This window comes from Molothrus aeneus, chromosome 3, assembly GCF_037042795.1.
Source record: "Molothrus aeneus isolate 106 chromosome 3, BPBGC_Maene_1.0, whole genome shotgun sequence".
In the NCBI taxonomy this organism is placed as follows: domain Eukaryota; kingdom Metazoa; phylum Chordata; class Aves; order Passeriformes; family Icteridae; genus Molothrus; species Molothrus aeneus.
This window is the reverse complement of record NC_089648.1, coordinates 84,896,275-84,913,302: the sequence shown is the minus strand read 5'-3', so window position 1 is coordinate 84,913,302 and position 17,028 is coordinate 84,896,275. Positions and strand designations below refer to the sequence as shown.

Here is a 17,028-nt window from a genome sequence, read left to right as displayed (position 1 = left end):
CGCAATCTAAAGCCTGTGTTTACAGTATCTTTCAATTAAATAACTTATATTTCCAGTTCTATGTGAATACTTGTAGTCAAGTAAAACTTTAATGAATTCTAATTTTCAAGAAATTAAATAAAATTATCTCTTGAGAAAGAACACTAGATATTTCAGAACAGGTAAACCAAACAAAAGCAAAACCAGCAAAGTGTCATCTTGTGATCTTTAGATTTTTTTTTCAGATGTAACTAATATAGACAGCTTTAATTAATATAACATGTTTCTCTGTATTTGTTTCCAGCACCATGTGGAGGGCAGTATACTGGATCAGAGGGAGTGGTTTTATCACCAAATTATCCTCATAATTACACTGCTGGACAGACTTGCCATTATTCAATAACTGTCCCTAAAGAATTTGGTAAGAATTTCTTCTATTGATTTATCAATCATTATCATTGTCCTACATTTTCAATCATTATCATTGTCCATGTTTAAATGTCCTTTATTTGCAGTAATGACATTAGGTTTACCTGGTATTGCAAATTACTTATAAAACTAAATATATTCCTGATATGGAAAATGATTCTAGGATTTTAACCTTTTACTTCTCCCAAGAGTAACCAACTGACTTCAGATAAGACATCTATGTTTTCTATCTAAGTATATCCTGAATACCTTCATTGTTTACATTATTCATCATCATAGGAGAATCATTCATTCATGCTTCCTGCAAAGTAAAATCAGGTGTCAGCAATAAAGTTCTTACATTCCTCTTACTTTCTAACTTTTTGTCTTTCATGTTATGAAAAGGGTGAGATGAGTGGAATTACATTTGTTGAAGATGTACAGTGGAAGCAATTCTGCATGAAAGTACCAGAAATGCTTGTGAAAAAATCACAAAACTGATTATTCCAGTGTGTCTAAATACTTGAAAAGAATCTCTAAAACTCAAGCAATTGTATGTTAGGTGTAGTTTCCTGCAAAGCAGGTTTTTCCTAAGTCCAGGCAAATAGCAGTAAGATTCATTTTACTACTTATTTACCAAGAGGCTTAATTCACAACAACTTAGTGCATTTGGTATATTTTGTGTACAATGAAACCTGTAAGGACTCAGATGTAAACAAAATATAGATGTCTAGAATGACAAAATAATATTTTTATTGACTTGGTTTTATTTCATATTTCTATTGCTAGATGATATTTGAATTTGGGGAACTATTCAATATTTAGTGAGATGTAATATTAAATAATTTAGTAATATACTTTAAATTATGTACAGATGAAGTGCAAATTAAGTGTAGCAATATTTCAAAGCTGGTAACACACTGGTATTTTTAATATTTGATCAGTTTTTATAGCATTCTGAGAAATTAAGTACTAATGCAAATTTAAAAATTTGACAAATCGGTAGGTTTAAAAAAAAATTCCTTAGATTAAAGCCAGGTAAGCAACTAATCCTATGTGATAATAGAGGATCCTTAATAATTGCTATATTTGGCAATGTAATTTTGGTACAAACCTTTCTGTTTAGATATTCCATTTTCTTATTTTCATAGATACCTGAACAATAAGACTTGTTTGACTGGAGTTTTGGTGAAAGCATGATTTAATAAATTTGCTTTTAATTAAATTATGGAAATAATGAAAACAAAAAAAATATTCTTGCATGTAAATATAATGCAGCTGTTTTATCACATTAGACAATTATATAAGTTGGAAAAGTTTATACAGGAATTCATTAATAAATAAGACAAACAGAAATACATCCTTGAATTCAACTTTGAATACTAACTTCTTTTATCTCCTCTCTTTTTATTTTTTTTTCCTCTCTATCCTTTCTTTTTAATTTTTTTTAAATTTAGTTGTGTTTGGACAATTTGCCTATTTTCAGACAGCTTTGAATGATGTGGCAGAATTATTTGATGGAGAAAACTCTCAGGCTAGACTTCTTAGTTCTCTGTCTGGATCCCACTCAGGTAATTAATAAAGAAGTATACATTTCTTACACAGCTCCGTATGGGAAAAAATAATCAGGAGAATGGTATGAATTTACTTTGGAAATAAAATTATTTGAACAGGAGGCTAAGGGAAGTGGAATACCCTTCTAAATCTTTGAATCAAGACATTATTCTGGAACATATGCTTAGGCAAGAACTGATCCTGGGGTGGGTGTAGAAAAAGTTGAATGAAGTTCTCAGATCGCTATGTAAGAGGGCAGATTGGATGGTATAATTGTCTTCTCTGTCCCTAAACCTTTTGAAATACACATCTACATATTCTGAATGGCTAATTTACACAAATTACTTGTATTTACAAAATGCAATTATCTGTATGCAAACATGCACTTCGACTAAAAGCAGGCCAGCTGTTGCATTCAGGTAACTATAGCAAAAGGTTGACCCTGTGAAATCATAATTAAGCTTATATGGATTGCAACATGGTCAAATTTCCAATGTGTGCATATATAATGAATGTGTTCATCTTCAGGGATATGTAAGTGTATTTTTTTATATTTCTGCAGCTATTAATGTGTTTTGTTAAGCATTTCTAGTATTTTGGAGAGTTTACATGCAAGTTTAATATTTTTGGAGCACAGGGCTATTTGTGGCTTCTTGGTTTTTACTTTGAATAATTGGATAAATACTTAATAGGAAAGAATTCAACACATCTATTTGATTTATAGTATTTAAACTTCTGTTTTTTATTTATTACTTGTGGCATATCTGATTTTCATTGATTCAGGATAGGATTCTCCTACATGGAATCTCTAGTTGCAATAATATAAAATTAACCAAAGTGAAAGACTTAGATACTTAGTTATAGATGATGTTTTAAATCATCATTCATTTCTGAAGATTTTCATAAAATATAGGTTCATACAGTACAGGGAGAATAAAAACAGTAGTCATATGTTGTGGAATTGTTGTAGAACTAGTGCAATTTTGTCTATAGTGTTTCATTATTGAACTTCTATCATGACTCCTGACAAATATGCCAGGAAAGGAGATAAAGTATATTAAATATTTTTATTAATCCTCAAATCAGAAATAAAATTTGCAATGCCATACGAAAGTTAATAATGTAATATGGTTCACGTGTGACCACATATTTATTGAATCCACTACATAAAGCAAGTCATGAGTTTGCTCTCTCTGTTTTAGTCTTGAAATTGTAAACATTCCATGGAGTTTCCTGTGGCATTTCAACTACTTTTCTTTGATTAATGCGTTTTGCAAGGCAAAACAGTCACAGAGAAGAGTTAACTAAAAAGTCTTCTAATAATTTTGGCCCCAGGCAGTAGTAGGATTCTTGTCATGTAGTTTATTGGAGCTCTAGTTCCAGCTGCTGCAGTAAATTCCAGAAGGTTTCTCTTGTTGAATCATGAAGTCTTTTTATTCTGGCAATGGCAAATTTAATTTTGTGCAATGTTATTTATGTTTTCTTTAGCTATAGAGAAAAACATGAAACTGTGTGTTTTAACAGCATATTTAATTATGTATTGAAGAGCTATAACTGTTGTTTCTGGCTTGTGTATTTATTTTCTGTTTCCACTTGTAGGAGAGACATTGCCTTTGGCTACATCTAATCAAATTCTTCTGCGATTCAGTGCTAAGAGTGGGGCATCAGCCAGGGGGTTTCACTTTGTTTACCAAGGTAAACATGTCTACTTTTGGTGGAAGACACTGGTACCAATTTCATTAATTGTATGATTTTTAATTCTGCATAAGCCTTAATGTATTTCTTTAAATGTGAGTATAGTCTCAACCTTTTTCCAGAGATCAGGGACTTCTCCTGCTGGCAGACTGGCTTTCTAACAGCAGTTGTCTGTGTTTTTCCTGTCTTACCCCACAGACTTGAGAATGTCCAGCCTTTCTCAGTAGTTGCCAATCTGTTTCTCCCTTACTGCTGAGTGAGCTCAAGGGGTTTAGGAATGTGCTTAATTGTATTAGTCTTTCTCAGTATTCCCAGTTGATTTTTCAAGAGCTTTTGTTCAGGCCACTAAGGATTCTGTCTTGAAGAGCTCGGAGAGAAAATTGCTGTGGCAGAGACCATCAATTTCAGTACTGAAGTGTGGGTAGGAGACTTTCTGGTCTGCTTCTGACCCAGATTGTTGTAGTGCGTTTTTATATTTTGTAATACTTTGAAGTAGTTTTGTTTTGTATTCCCATATTTTTCCCAAATGGTTTATCCCAGACTGTACTCCCCTCCCTTTACCTGTGTTATCCCTCTCCTGGGATGAGATCATCCCCAAACCCCCACCCTGGCTCTCTGTCAATCACTCAGCATCCCATCCCCCCCATCCAGAAGTTTCTGTCCAGGTCGTCGAGTGATTTGCCAGAGGCTGGGAGTCAGCCCCCCAAGCCTTGCCCCATACGCTGTCCTATATGTCTATCCCCCAGCACCCATCCCTCAGAGATATCTATTGGTTGGTAAAATGTTATCTACTTTTGGTTTCCACCTCCCTTTAAATGTAACCTTGGGACATCTCCCGGGGCTCTCGGCAGGAGGCCCCCTGAGGCGCAGGAGCTCCTTCGGGACTCTTAATAAAACCTTGGATTAACCCCTGCTAAGAGTCGGCCCCTTCTCTTCTACCGATGTCTCTGCTGTCTCTGCTGCAGCGAAGGCAACCAGCCTAAGTGCCCTCAGTACCCTCGGGGCACAAAGAGTGTTTCCCTGCTGTCGGCCGTGTCGTCGGGGCTGCCCTCCCCGGTGTCTGCCGACTCGGGACTGGCCCAGGGTTCCTGAGAGGCTCGCAGAGAGACCGAGACACCAGATGAACTTGAGGGGAGACATTTTGTGCATGTCTGGACACTGCAGCTGAAATACAAGAATGTCACAGCATGGCCAGGTCTGTTAGCATTCTGCTGGGCAGCTGAGTACACTTAGCTGATCTATGAGTCTTGAATGCAGTCTGGTGACACCAGGAGCATTGCTTACAGATTCACTGCCTGTAAAGGAACAAATGCAGTCCCAAAGGGACTGACTTCTGGGCAGCTCACTAGATGTATTGCGTACACACCCAGTAAGCTTAATGAGACACTCACTGCACAACTTTACTAAAGTGAAGCGTAAAAGTTCTAGCGTCCTAGTTTGACAGAACAAATAAATGGAAAGAACTGTGTCACCTCAAGAATATTTCCACAGTTTAAAGAAGCTGGGTAGGACTGATTGTTAAGCCTTCTGACTCCTGTGTTTATAGAAAGATGCACATGACTGCACATTCTCCTTTGGATATATATCAAGATACTGTTACACATCAAAAGTATCTTACATACACCTGCATTAAAACTTATCCAAAATTAACTGTAAAACAGGTCTATAAACTTTGGAGTTAGAAAAGAGCTTTCAGCATTTGAGTTCTTATCCATTTGCATATGAATGACATTTGACTGAAGTGTTACTTTTTACTGCCTTTGAAGAATTCATAGCGATAAAACCCCATGATTCTATTAGCTGTATATATACACACATAGAGTGCTATTGAACAGGAAGTCTCCAAGGGAGCACAATGCTATGCCTCATTTCAGACATTTATACTTTTATTAACTGTAAGAAATAGATTTTAACAAACAGGAGCAAAATGAGATAGAAAAAGTCACTTTATTTGTCTCAGAAAAATCATGAAGCTATTTAAATGCCATGGGATTTTAATATATTTTAAAATATATCTTAAGAGCTTTCCTAAATATAGTTATATATATATATGCATATATTGGTTAATGAGTTAGTGGTATTTAATAAACTCTATCTTTTTGAGATTTTTTTTCCTCTTATAAAGCATGTGATCAATACTTCCAATGACCACCTGCTTGCTAGCCTTTTAAATACTTTAGAAATTACATCCACTCTCACACTGAACATAGTAATTTGGTCTGCAAAGTCAGTCATTTTATTTATTGCCCTCTATTCCAGGTTGACCTTCTTCCCTGTTCACTTTTCCACTGGGCTGATTTCAATTTTGTTTCACAGTGGTATGAAACATTTACTGAAAAATGGAGGATAATTACTATAGAAAATGGAATGCCTCTCTGACACAGTTTGAGAAGTCTAGGTTGACAACACTATAGGTAAAAGCTAAAAGGAAGGCTCAAGGGAGAAAAAGCTATTGCTTGCCTTATTTCACATTCTTTCTGGTTTGAGCAACCCACAGATAGGGGCTTTAGCTTCTGATTCAGTTTTAATGGCTTTTGTGATGCCACTTTCTCAAAAACTTTTTTTATCTGGATATGTCATCTATGACTTAATTTCTTTTCTCAGATGATCACATTTCCTTGTAATTAATGCAGTAGGTGAAGAGTGTCTGTAATAAGAGACTAAATAAACATTGAGTCTTCCAAAATGTTAGGGTCAAGTATGTTGATATATGCTAAGAACAATCACGTGTAAAAAGACTGGGATTTTTTTTCAGGCTTTCTTATGCTTGTCTTCCTGCTATGACATCACCTAAGAAACAAGAGCCTGTATTTTTTATAACTCAGGCTGCAGCAGTACAAAGTTCCTTCCTTAAAAAAGTAATTACCTTTCTACAATCCAAATATTGATGGGGTTTTAATATTTATCTTTTTTACTTGTTACACAATTCATGAACTAGTTTATTAGGTCAATTGATATTTTAAAGAGGATTGTTAAGAAAGTTAGTACACTAGGATGAAGAAGACAAGACAAAAATAAGAGTAAAAGAAGATTGTGGCTTTAACAATCAAGTTGATCTAATTTGTGACAAAAATAAAATGCACAGCAACACATTGTCTGCTAAATGTAATTAGAGAGCAGAACTAAGTCTGTTAGTATTACTTTTTATATGTGCTACCACAACACGTAATGTGCTGCTTTAAAACAGACATCCTGGAGAGGTGATTGATGCCCTGAGCCTGTCAGTGTTGAAGAGGTATTTGAAAAATGCCCTTAATAACATGTTTTAACTTGGTCAGTCCTGAATTGGAAAGGCAGTTGGATGATTGCTGTTGGTCTCTTCCAACTGAAATAATCTTGGAGGCATTTCAGCTGAGCTGTCAGTTGTGTCACCTTTTAAAGAAACAGACCTTTTTTCCTAACTTTCTATAGACATTAGAAACTATGCTACATTTTTCCATGAACTATTTAAATCCCATTTTAAGCAGTGTGAGGAAATAAGGAACCACCTTACTTTGTTGTTATCTATAGCTTGCATTGCATCTATTCTTAAGGCAGTTCTTTTTAAAACTGAGGTGGGGGAGGGGGAGAGGGGGATTAAAAAAATGGTGATTTTGTATCTTTAGCATTTCTTGTCTCACAGTAACCATTAACAGAGTATTAGTAAAACTTCTGAAAAACTGAGCAAAATGCCAATTTTAAATGTCATTGAGTGTTTCTTGCTGGCAATAGAAAAATTTGATACAACTGCAGCCATGGATGATTCTGGCTGTCAAGGCTGATCTCAGTAAAATGTCAGCTTTTAGTCTGAAAAAGTATTTCTGGTATGTGAACTAATTCAAGAGTAAACTACTAGTAAACTGCCCCTACATTTGCTATCATGTCAGAGATATCTTGCTCACAGGAAAATAACTTTCATGAGGGAATATTATAATGAAACCAGATGATCTGGCATTCTGTGTTGAGAGGTGCTAAAAGGTCTAGTTACACAAAAAAATGTGTAGATTACTAATGCATGTATACAAATTTCCCAATTTATTACTATTACTGTTACTGAAAGTTATAAGATGTTCTTAAATCTGACTGAAAGTGTCCTTTGCCTGCACAGCTGTTGTAGGTATTCTCCAGATGTGGTTGCTAGGCAAGGGTTAGAGAAACAGGAAGGATTTTTTTTCTATAGTTTACTCTCTTTTAAAATTTTGAGTGAAAAAATACATAGGGAAAGATGGTATTCCCATAGGAAGCTGAGCAAGAGTTTCTTTCACACGATGAATGGAAAATACTTCAGGAGCGATGCTGAAATTTTCAGTCAGTTCATGTAGCCTCTTGGGTAAGACAGATAAGCTTTGGACAAGTGAGAAGCTAAAAGTTTAACTAGCAGGTGGCTGAGGTTGTGACCTGTGTGGGAGGAAGCCTTAAGCCACCATGAGCCATTCACAAACAGCATCCTGTGAAGCTGGTATAAGCAATCTCTCACATGCCTACATTCCCACTAGTCAGAGGAATGTGTGGTGCTCAGAAATATTTGAGAGTGACAACTGCTTTGGGGCAGAGGTGCTCCTGGGTAGTGCTGCTAGAGATACTGCTGGAGGGATTGTTGGAGGTGCTCTTGGAAAGAGGCACTCCCTGCCCACGGGCTTGTACTTCTAAAGGGGCTGTGGCCTGTGGGGCACAGCTGCTGGAGTGAGAACACCTCAGAGGGGTTGGCAGCCTGTGGAAGTACTATTCTGCAGTAAGGGACATCTTTGAGGAACTGTAGCCCATGGATGACCCACACTGGAGGAGAAACTTTCAGAAAACAGGGTGATGTGGAAACCTGAAGAAGCAAAAAGGAGGAGAAAGATGATTAAAATGCTAAATAGATTGTTAGGGGAGGTGGGGAAATGCAAAAAGAAAGCACATACCCCAACTTCCTGTGCTGCCTCTCACCTCATTGGTACAACAAAGATGGACACAAGAAGTTGAGAAAAAGGAGGAGAAGACAGGTGTTTGAAGTTAAACCTGAGCCTGATGAGAATGAAGTAAAACTGTTTAATTACCTTGATTGATTTTTGTGTCCTCTTTCTTTTTAGTTCCTGAATCAGTGAGCAGAAACTTGTATAAAATTGGTAACAAATTAAGCATAATTAAGTTTTAATATCCTGAATATAAACTGGTTTGTCCACAAGAATATACTGAGCCCTTTTCTGTCACATAATTGTGAATTATTTATCTCATGACCAAAATGCCCATTTGAACAAGTAGGCCTGACCAAGGGATGGATAATGCTGAATTACATGGCAGAAGTTGTAGTTCCAAGCATATAGGCTGTTAGTCCAAATAAAAGAGCAAAAGAGAGCAAACTGGGTCAGCTGAATTGACTTGGCAGTCTGCATCTGACCTGCAGGTTATCATCAGGAAGAACTGTGACTGTGAAATCCTTGAACTATGGTTTCATCATTTTCCTTCCACAAGTGCAGAAGGGTTTCCTGACAGGGTTAGAACTGCATGCAGGAACAAGTTTCATAGAGCATCTGTGTGATACTGAGGTCCTGTTGAGAATTTAATGACAAATTCCTATTTGTTTGAACAAAGGCAGGTATATTAAGTTTGCTGAAAGGTAAGTTGTTTGTTTAAACTGTGTAAGGTGTTTAAATGTTTTAAAAATATAATAAAATGGATTTGCTTTTGTTTTGCCATATTGTGCATTTACCCAGGAGTATGCTAGTTTACCTCTGACCATTCTTTATATCCTGAGTAGATTTTATAACTTTCTGTAGCTTTCAAGGTTAAAATCTGCAACCAACCCACTTACTAATTTAGAAGAAAAATACATATTACAGTATGTCTAACTTTGTCTGACTAATCAATTCACTGCATATTATAAAAAAGAGAATGTATTTTTCTATTATTGATGGTAGTAATTATTTCTAAATCTTCTTAGAAAAAGCTTTTCTCTACATTCAGTAATACTTGGGCAAGCTTAACTGTTATATATGGTAGCAATGCTTAAACTGGTAGAACATAATGTAGTCATAAATGACAACTTTCATTGTTCTGCTAAAATGTGTTGCATGTTAAATGCTAGATTTAAGATAAAGTTGATTTCAATTACTGTTCTGTATCCAAGTTGTTAAGAAATGTTAATTTTTAGAGCATTTACAAGTACTTAAAACTTAATTATGATTCTGAATGGAGCAAATGACAGTATAAGAAAATAGGATGAGTGTAAAGTTATCAATATTAAAATAAGTATGTATAATTTCTATACACCTTGTCTTTTACTTGGCGACCAGGGTAGCTGAACAGTGTGGTGAGGGTGTGTACAGTTGTGCCCATGAACAGATAGAAATGTCACTCTTCACTCTTACAGGTCAGCAAAGGAATTTAAACCTAATGCAGTAAAATAAAACTAAATATAGCTATGATATATATAAACTATATATAATATAGTTTACATTAGTGAGCCGGAAGCACCATGCTTGGAAATCTTCCAGGAATAAAATGTAACACCCATATTCTTTTTTTTTTCTCCTTCCTGGTACCATTTTATGTCGTTTACTTAAGGATTAAATGGCAGGCAATTTTTGTGGTGTTACTTATTCATATCTAGATGCAGCGTCACTTTAAAACTAATTCTTGAAAAAACATGCCGCTCACACAGAAAAATTTCATGTATTTAATAAGATTATTTTTACCTTTATTTTATTATACTGTAAAACATAGATGATATTGCACACTGTCATTTTCTAGATAAATAGTTTGTTTTTAAATTGGCATTTACTAACTGACTGCAAAATGGCATGTAGTAAGAGCAAGTTTTATATATGAACAACAGGCACAATAGCAAAAGTCAGTAGGCATAAAAAATACCTGTTATCAAGAAGTGTTTATGAATAATGAAGCCAAAGGGAAAACTATCTCATGAGCTTCTAATGAATGTTATTATTTTGCTCTTTATATATTGCTTGCTGTCTTTTAATTGTTCTTGTATCACATCAGGTTTATGAATTCCCAGACATTATTGGTAAAAATAATTGTTGTCAAAAGAAAACACTGGAGAGTGTATTGTTATCACTTTATGTTTTCCAATATGATAAATCAAATATTTTTCAGATTTTACGTTTTCTTTATATCTGATTAGCTACACCATAAAATTTTTTTGGGCTTCAAATGAGAAAGTTTTAGTGAGAAGCCAAAGGCCCCATGTTTATTAAATGAAGTAGGTGGTAGATGTAGTATCCTGTCATTGAAGAGGGCCACAGAAACACCCACTGATCTTCTCAAGCCTAAAGCTGTGCATCCAAAGTCAAAATGTCTCCGAGCTGCCACGGCACTCATATGACTGTACACAGGCACAGCTCAAAACCACATTCCAGCTAATAGCCATGAAAGCATTAGTCCATTCTTTGAGAATACAGAAGCAGAACAAGTAACATGAATTAAGCTCTGTCCTACAAGAAACAATCAGCATTTTTACTGGCCTATTTTTTTTATTATGACTGTCATTTGTGTTCATGACTTTATATTTTTCTCTCTGTTTACAGCTGTTCCACGCACAAGCGATACACAGTGTAGCTCAGTTCCAGAGCCTAGGTATGGCAGGAGAATTGGCTCTGAGTTTTCAGCAGGCTCTGTTGTTCGATTTGAGTGTAGTCCTGGCTATCTGCTCCAAGGCTCAAAAGCTATCCGATGTCAGTCTGTACCAAATGCCTTAGCTCAGTGGAATGACACAGTACCAAGCTGTGTAGGTAAGCAATTGCATTTACATTGTCTGTTCTGTCACATGTCTCTGAATTAGGATTCAGGAATTGTTTCAGAAAATAGTATTTAACCCATATATTCACTCTCCTTCGATTAATATCAGTCATGCCCAATTTAAAAGAGCAGTTTTCCATATCAAGAAATAATTGAGTACCAGCTGGCTCATAGGCAGTATATTGTTTCATATAATGACTTAGATTATATGAACAAGTGTGATGCACATTTTCTTGAACATTCATAATTTTCATGACTTATCTACAGCTTGAAATACAAGACAGAATTTAATTCTCCAGAAGTGTCTTTACCTGTTTTATTACACAGTGCTTGTGTATTTCTATCACACATAGGATAATGATTTCTTCTTTCAAGCAAAAGCATAGTGTACATTGAATGATGATAGCATTTTTAAGTAAAACTAATTTTCAGTGCAGGTCTGTCAATAGACCTGCACTGAAGTGAAGTTTTTTTGGTAAACATTGAAATATTTTTACCTTCTCCCTATTTGGATTTTTATTCAAAATTTGCTATTCCTAGGAATTTACTCTAGCATTAATTAGAGTGTTCTAAAAATAAATGCAGGTATCCTATTTTCTGCATATTCTTTTGGGGTTTTTTGTTCTGTATTTTTGGTGGGCTTTTTTTGGTTCGTTGGTTGGTTTTGGGGGGTTTGGGTGTTTTTTTGTTGTTGTTGTTCTGTTTTCCTGAACTTTAAAGAACCAAATGTGTATACACTAAAAAATATTTAATGTACTACACCACTTTATCAACTAGATTCAATATTGGAAGTATCTTGGGCTGTGGGTAAATTCACATGATTTCTGTCCATCATGATCATGTTTAATGTTATGTCTTTACAGTTTGTTGTTACTCAAAGTAAGACATAAGCTCTGCTGCTGTGCTGTTCTAGGCTGCATACATGCAAAATGAAGTTCATTTCTAAATTTTTTTTTCAGGCAGGTTGTATCTTATGCTGAATATCATTGATATATTTTAGATAAGATGCATTCTAAGTTCAGATGATTGCTTCATGTCTATGTGTTTATGCTACAAAAGCGGATTATTATAATTATCTTGATCTTAGTAAAACTATTATTACTTCTCTGTTCTCTAAAGTGGTTTAAGTTGTGTAATGATTTGTGATAATACTTTCTTTCAGTGCCATGCAGTGGGAATTTTACTGAGCGCAGAGGTACTATTCTTTCACCAGGTTACCCTGAACCTTATGGTAACAGCTTGAATTGTGTGTGGAAAATCATAGTGACTGAGGGATCAGGTATTCAGGCAAGTCTGTATTCTGTCAAGCATGGAATATTAAGTACTTTGTTTGTTTATTTCTCTAAAAATTTCATAAATTCGTAATCCTATAATTGGGGAGTGGGGTACTTGAAATATTAGTGCTTCGGATTTCTCATTATTGTTTTTTGGTTAGCTTTATTTATGTTACTTTCTTTTCACATAGGGGTATGAATGCGAAGTGATTAACAAGCAGTTTTCTGATTTAATTGTGTAGTATATTGAAAGCAGGCCCTGATCCTTCAATCTGATATGCAAATACCAACTCTTTCTATCTGCCAGGGTATTACTGTGTCCCTTGAGAGTGCTGCAGCTATCTTGATTATCTGCTCATTTACACTTTGAGTAATTATTCAAAATGATGCAACACACATGCAAAATCCTTCTTACTTACCTCGTGTCATATTTTCTAAGAGTTAACACAATGCAAAAAGTGAATATTGATTTTTCATTTACATTTCTTTCACTGATGTGTCTTTTGTTTGGATCTCTTATTTTTATTTTCTTTGCTACGTGTTCTTTTTTCATTTTGCTGGTTTTAGAACGTTTAAAGATGCACATGGCTTGTTGGCCTAAAGAAGTTCTGTGGTCCTGTTTTATAGATCCAGGTCATCAGCTTTGCCACTGAACATAATTGGGACTCCCTTGAAATATACGATGGTGGAGATATGACAGCACCGCGTCTTGGGAGCTTTTCAGGTTAGGATATGCCATGAATTAAAGATACAATTTTATATATATAGATATGTATGTGAGGGAACATGTCTTTATTTGCTCACACATATAGATAAGGAGTATATATTCATCATTTCTGATACCGTTATGAATTGTTCGTCCTTTTAGGAGGAGACTTCAGGTGGCATAAGGATGTCAATATTCAAATTCAAAGAGATTTTCAGAAGAAAATACGACACTAAAATGTTTAACTTTGATTAGTGGAATTTAGTTGATAATACTTTAAAAAAAAAATCCTTTCTTTTATCTTTCCTGCCCCTCACATATTAGACATACACGGATATAAATTGGTACTGACATTCAAGAAGCTTCCCTTGATAGCTTTGACTTAACTTATCCTTATTAGCCTGCCTTTCTCATGAAAAAGATGAAGCATTCAATCTTCATCTAAACCCACCAGACCTCACAGAACAAACTGATTTTATACAACTGGAATATAAAAAAACCCCAGATAATTATTTGTTTAAAATACATCAAGCACATACACTTTTTCTCTTTGTATGAGACTTTTTAATAGAAGGAGTGTGTTCTGTAAAACCAAGAGAAAGGGATTAGATCATGAATAATAACCCAGACTGATGATTACTGCTCTGATTCTGATGTAGCTAAAGCAGGTGGATTTTTGCCTCTGGTGATTTCACAAACTTTTGAAGTATAGATGCATATTAGATTAGTAAGGAAATGAAGAATCAACTGAAAAATTTACTGATTAACACAATGCCATAAGGTGTGGCATATCCCTTTGGTCAGTTAAGGGCAGCTGTCCTTGCTGTGTTGCCTCCCAGATTCTTGGCTACCCCCAGCCTCCCCACTTCTTAGATAGCTACACAGACTTTCACACTTTGAGTGTAATGTTTATCTCTGGAATGAGATGCATTACTCTTTGTTGCCATTGCTGATAGTTGAAAGGGATACAATCTTCTGTAATAATACCATAATGGAATATTTAAGTAGGAAACCTATCAGTCCTCATTCCTTTATAAGCCTTTAGACAAAAATTGGAAGCCTGAGAACCAGGCTTTTACTGCCTCCTAGGAGAGCTGCCTATTTTCCAGACTACAGATTCTCAATCAAAAGGTTAAGAAGTCTGTAAGACTCCCAGTATCCTGCCATGGTATCCTTCTACGTGAGCATTAGATATCTACACATCTCTAGCATGGAGTGTAGATACCTACACTTAAGCTATCATCAATGATAGCTGCTTCTGCCCTTTAAGTACCATTTCTCTCTATTGACAGTAAAGGAAGTCCATAACAATTAGGACACTACATCTGGTTACCACACTGAAACATATCTTCCATGCTTCATATACACAATCCCAGAAAAGGCAGAGGTTAGCAAGCAAACAGTAGAATTCCAGTTAGATCATAGAATCATAAAATCATAGAACAATCCAGGCTGGAAAGGAGTTCACAAGACCATGTAGTTCAACCTTTTGTAGGAAAGGAAACTTAGATGATATCGTCCAGTACTCTGTCCAGTTGTATTTTCAAAACCTCCAGTGATGGAGACTCTACCATGTCACCTGAGTGGTTGCTGCAGGGCATGGTGGTTCCCATGGTAAAAATATTCTTTTTAATGTTAAGATGAAACATTCCCCCGTGCATCTTGGACCTCTTTCCCCGTGTCTTATCCTTGCATCTCCCAGTGAAGTGAGGAGCCCTTTAGGTACTGGAATACTGTGATAAGGTCCCCTCTGAGCCTTCTCTTCTACAGGAAGAAGAGACCTTACTGTTTTGGTCTTTTCTCATAGGGTAGGTTCTCCAGCCTTTTATCATCGTTATGGTCCTCCTTTGGACTTCTCCAGTCTGTCCTTGTCTTTCTTGTATTGTGAGAACCAGAATGGAGCACAATACTCCACACACAGCCTGACAAAGTGCTGAGAGGAGCAGCATGATTGCTTCTCTATTTCTGCTAGTAATGCTGCTCTGGGTGCAGCTCAGGAACCTATTTGACTTCTTTGCTGCAGCAGTGCACTGCTGATTCATATTCAGCTTGTCCACTGCGACAGTCCCAGGTCCTTTCAGTTGCTCCCCAACCACACAAATCCTAGCCTGTTAGCAGGCTCTTTTGCTTATTCTAACAGATCTGCAGGGCTTTGCACTTGTCTCTGTTAAAGTTCATACCATTCTTACTAGTCTACTCTTTCAGTCTCTCCAGGTCTCTCTGATATGTCAGCCCCTCCACTCAGTTCAGTGTCACCAACAAACTTGGTGAGAGTGCTTTCAATCCTACCACGCAAATAATTTCTGAAGATACTGAAACTGTGTGGGGACCACTATCAGTCCCTGGGGTTTCCATTTGTGACAGATAGCCATCCTGAATGATTCCATTGAAAGAAGCAATTATGAGAATTAAAAACCAGCCTCATTTATTTCACACAGTACAATAGGATCTACCTTCTCATCTTAATGAATATCACCCTTTAAGAAAGTAAAAGACTGGTGGTAAATGTTACCAGGTCCTAAAAAGGAACAGAGCTGCCAAGTGGCTTTTGTTCATTAAAAAGTGTAATAGTAATTGTGAGTTAACATCCTCATTGTTACAGGACACCTTAAACATCCTTAAATATATTTCAAATTCTTTATCAGTACTGTTGAGGAATACAGTTGGTGCTGGTAGCTGCTTGAGCAGCGGCAATACAAGCTGCTCAGGGAGCTCTGGGTGGTGCAGCCAGAGGCAAGAAGCCTTGAACCTTGCACAGCAAAGGGCCCGGGGAAATGTAGTTCAACCTGGTGAGAGGATACTCAAAGACATGGCAGGAGCTGAGGACTAGGGAAGAAGATACTTTTGTGAGTGGTAAGACTGTGAGGGTGAAAAAGCCCAGAGGTTTCTTGGCTGGGATTCTCCCTGGAAGCATCAGCTGGAGCTGTTTCAGTGTAAGTGCACTGTGAATAAATGACTTTATGGAATGAGATATTTGAGACTCTGCTGCAGGAGACCCAGGGTGGAATCTGTGAGGAAGCCTGATCTGACTGTGAGGGTGGGATGCACAGGCAGTGAAACAGGGACTCATCAGATCACTGGAGCTGCCTGCTGGGAAGGGGGTCTGGTCCCTGCTGTGAAGTTCTCTGGTGGTGGGAGTGTGACCAGCCTGTCTGCATGGTCAGACAGGGAGGTTTCCTTAACAGTTACTATGAAAAGTCCTTCTTCCAGGGAGATGCTTCACTGTTCTCTGTACTCCAGGGTAATATTGTGTGATGTCAGTGCTCTGTGCTGTCTGAATTTGGGTACTTGGAGTCTCCGTGTCAAACAGTGAATACCTTCCTTAAAGACCAACTTGTCATGTTTCAGCTCCTCCAGTTATATCAAGATTTTGCTTAATTCATTTTTAGTTTTAGAAGTATTTACCAGTTCCTAGTTTAGATTGCAGACTTAGGAAGATAATTCTTTTCAGCACTTCTTAAGCCCAAGTTTCAGACTTATACCTAGGCTGCTGACAGTTACTTTAGAAACAGAAAATGCCCCACAGGAAATGAGAATTTTTCTTATGCATCCACCATTGAAGTTTATTAGCTACTTGATACTGTCTTTGAGGGTAATCATAGAAAATGATGTAATTTTTAGCCTCAGTAAGTCTTCTGGCTTTAGACAGTAGAATATGAGTTACATGGTATCATGTGATAATAAAGTAACTGTTTG

General features: G+C 36.5%; 1 protein-coding gene across 1 annotated transcript in view; it reads left to right on the top strand.

Annotated features, from left to right (window-relative positions):
- CSMD1 (CUB and Sushi multiple domains 1) overlaps positions 1 to 17,028 on the top strand; it is a 1,074,877-nt gene that overhangs the window by 914,141 nt on the left and 143,708 nt on the right. Inside the window, exons 31-36 of the mRNA XM_066547292.1 lie at positions 284 to 400; positions 1,845 to 1,958; positions 3,541 to 3,636; positions 11,142 to 11,345; positions 12,515 to 12,639; positions 13,254 to 13,350. Coding sequence (XP_066403389.1) covers positions 284 to 400; positions 1,845 to 1,958; positions 3,541 to 3,636; positions 11,142 to 11,345; positions 12,515 to 12,639; positions 13,254 to 13,350 — 753 coding nt within the window. The remainder of the gene's footprint in view (positions 1 to 283; positions 401 to 1,844; positions 1,959 to 3,540; positions 3,637 to 11,141; positions 11,346 to 12,514; positions 12,640 to 13,253; positions 13,351 to 17,028) is intronic.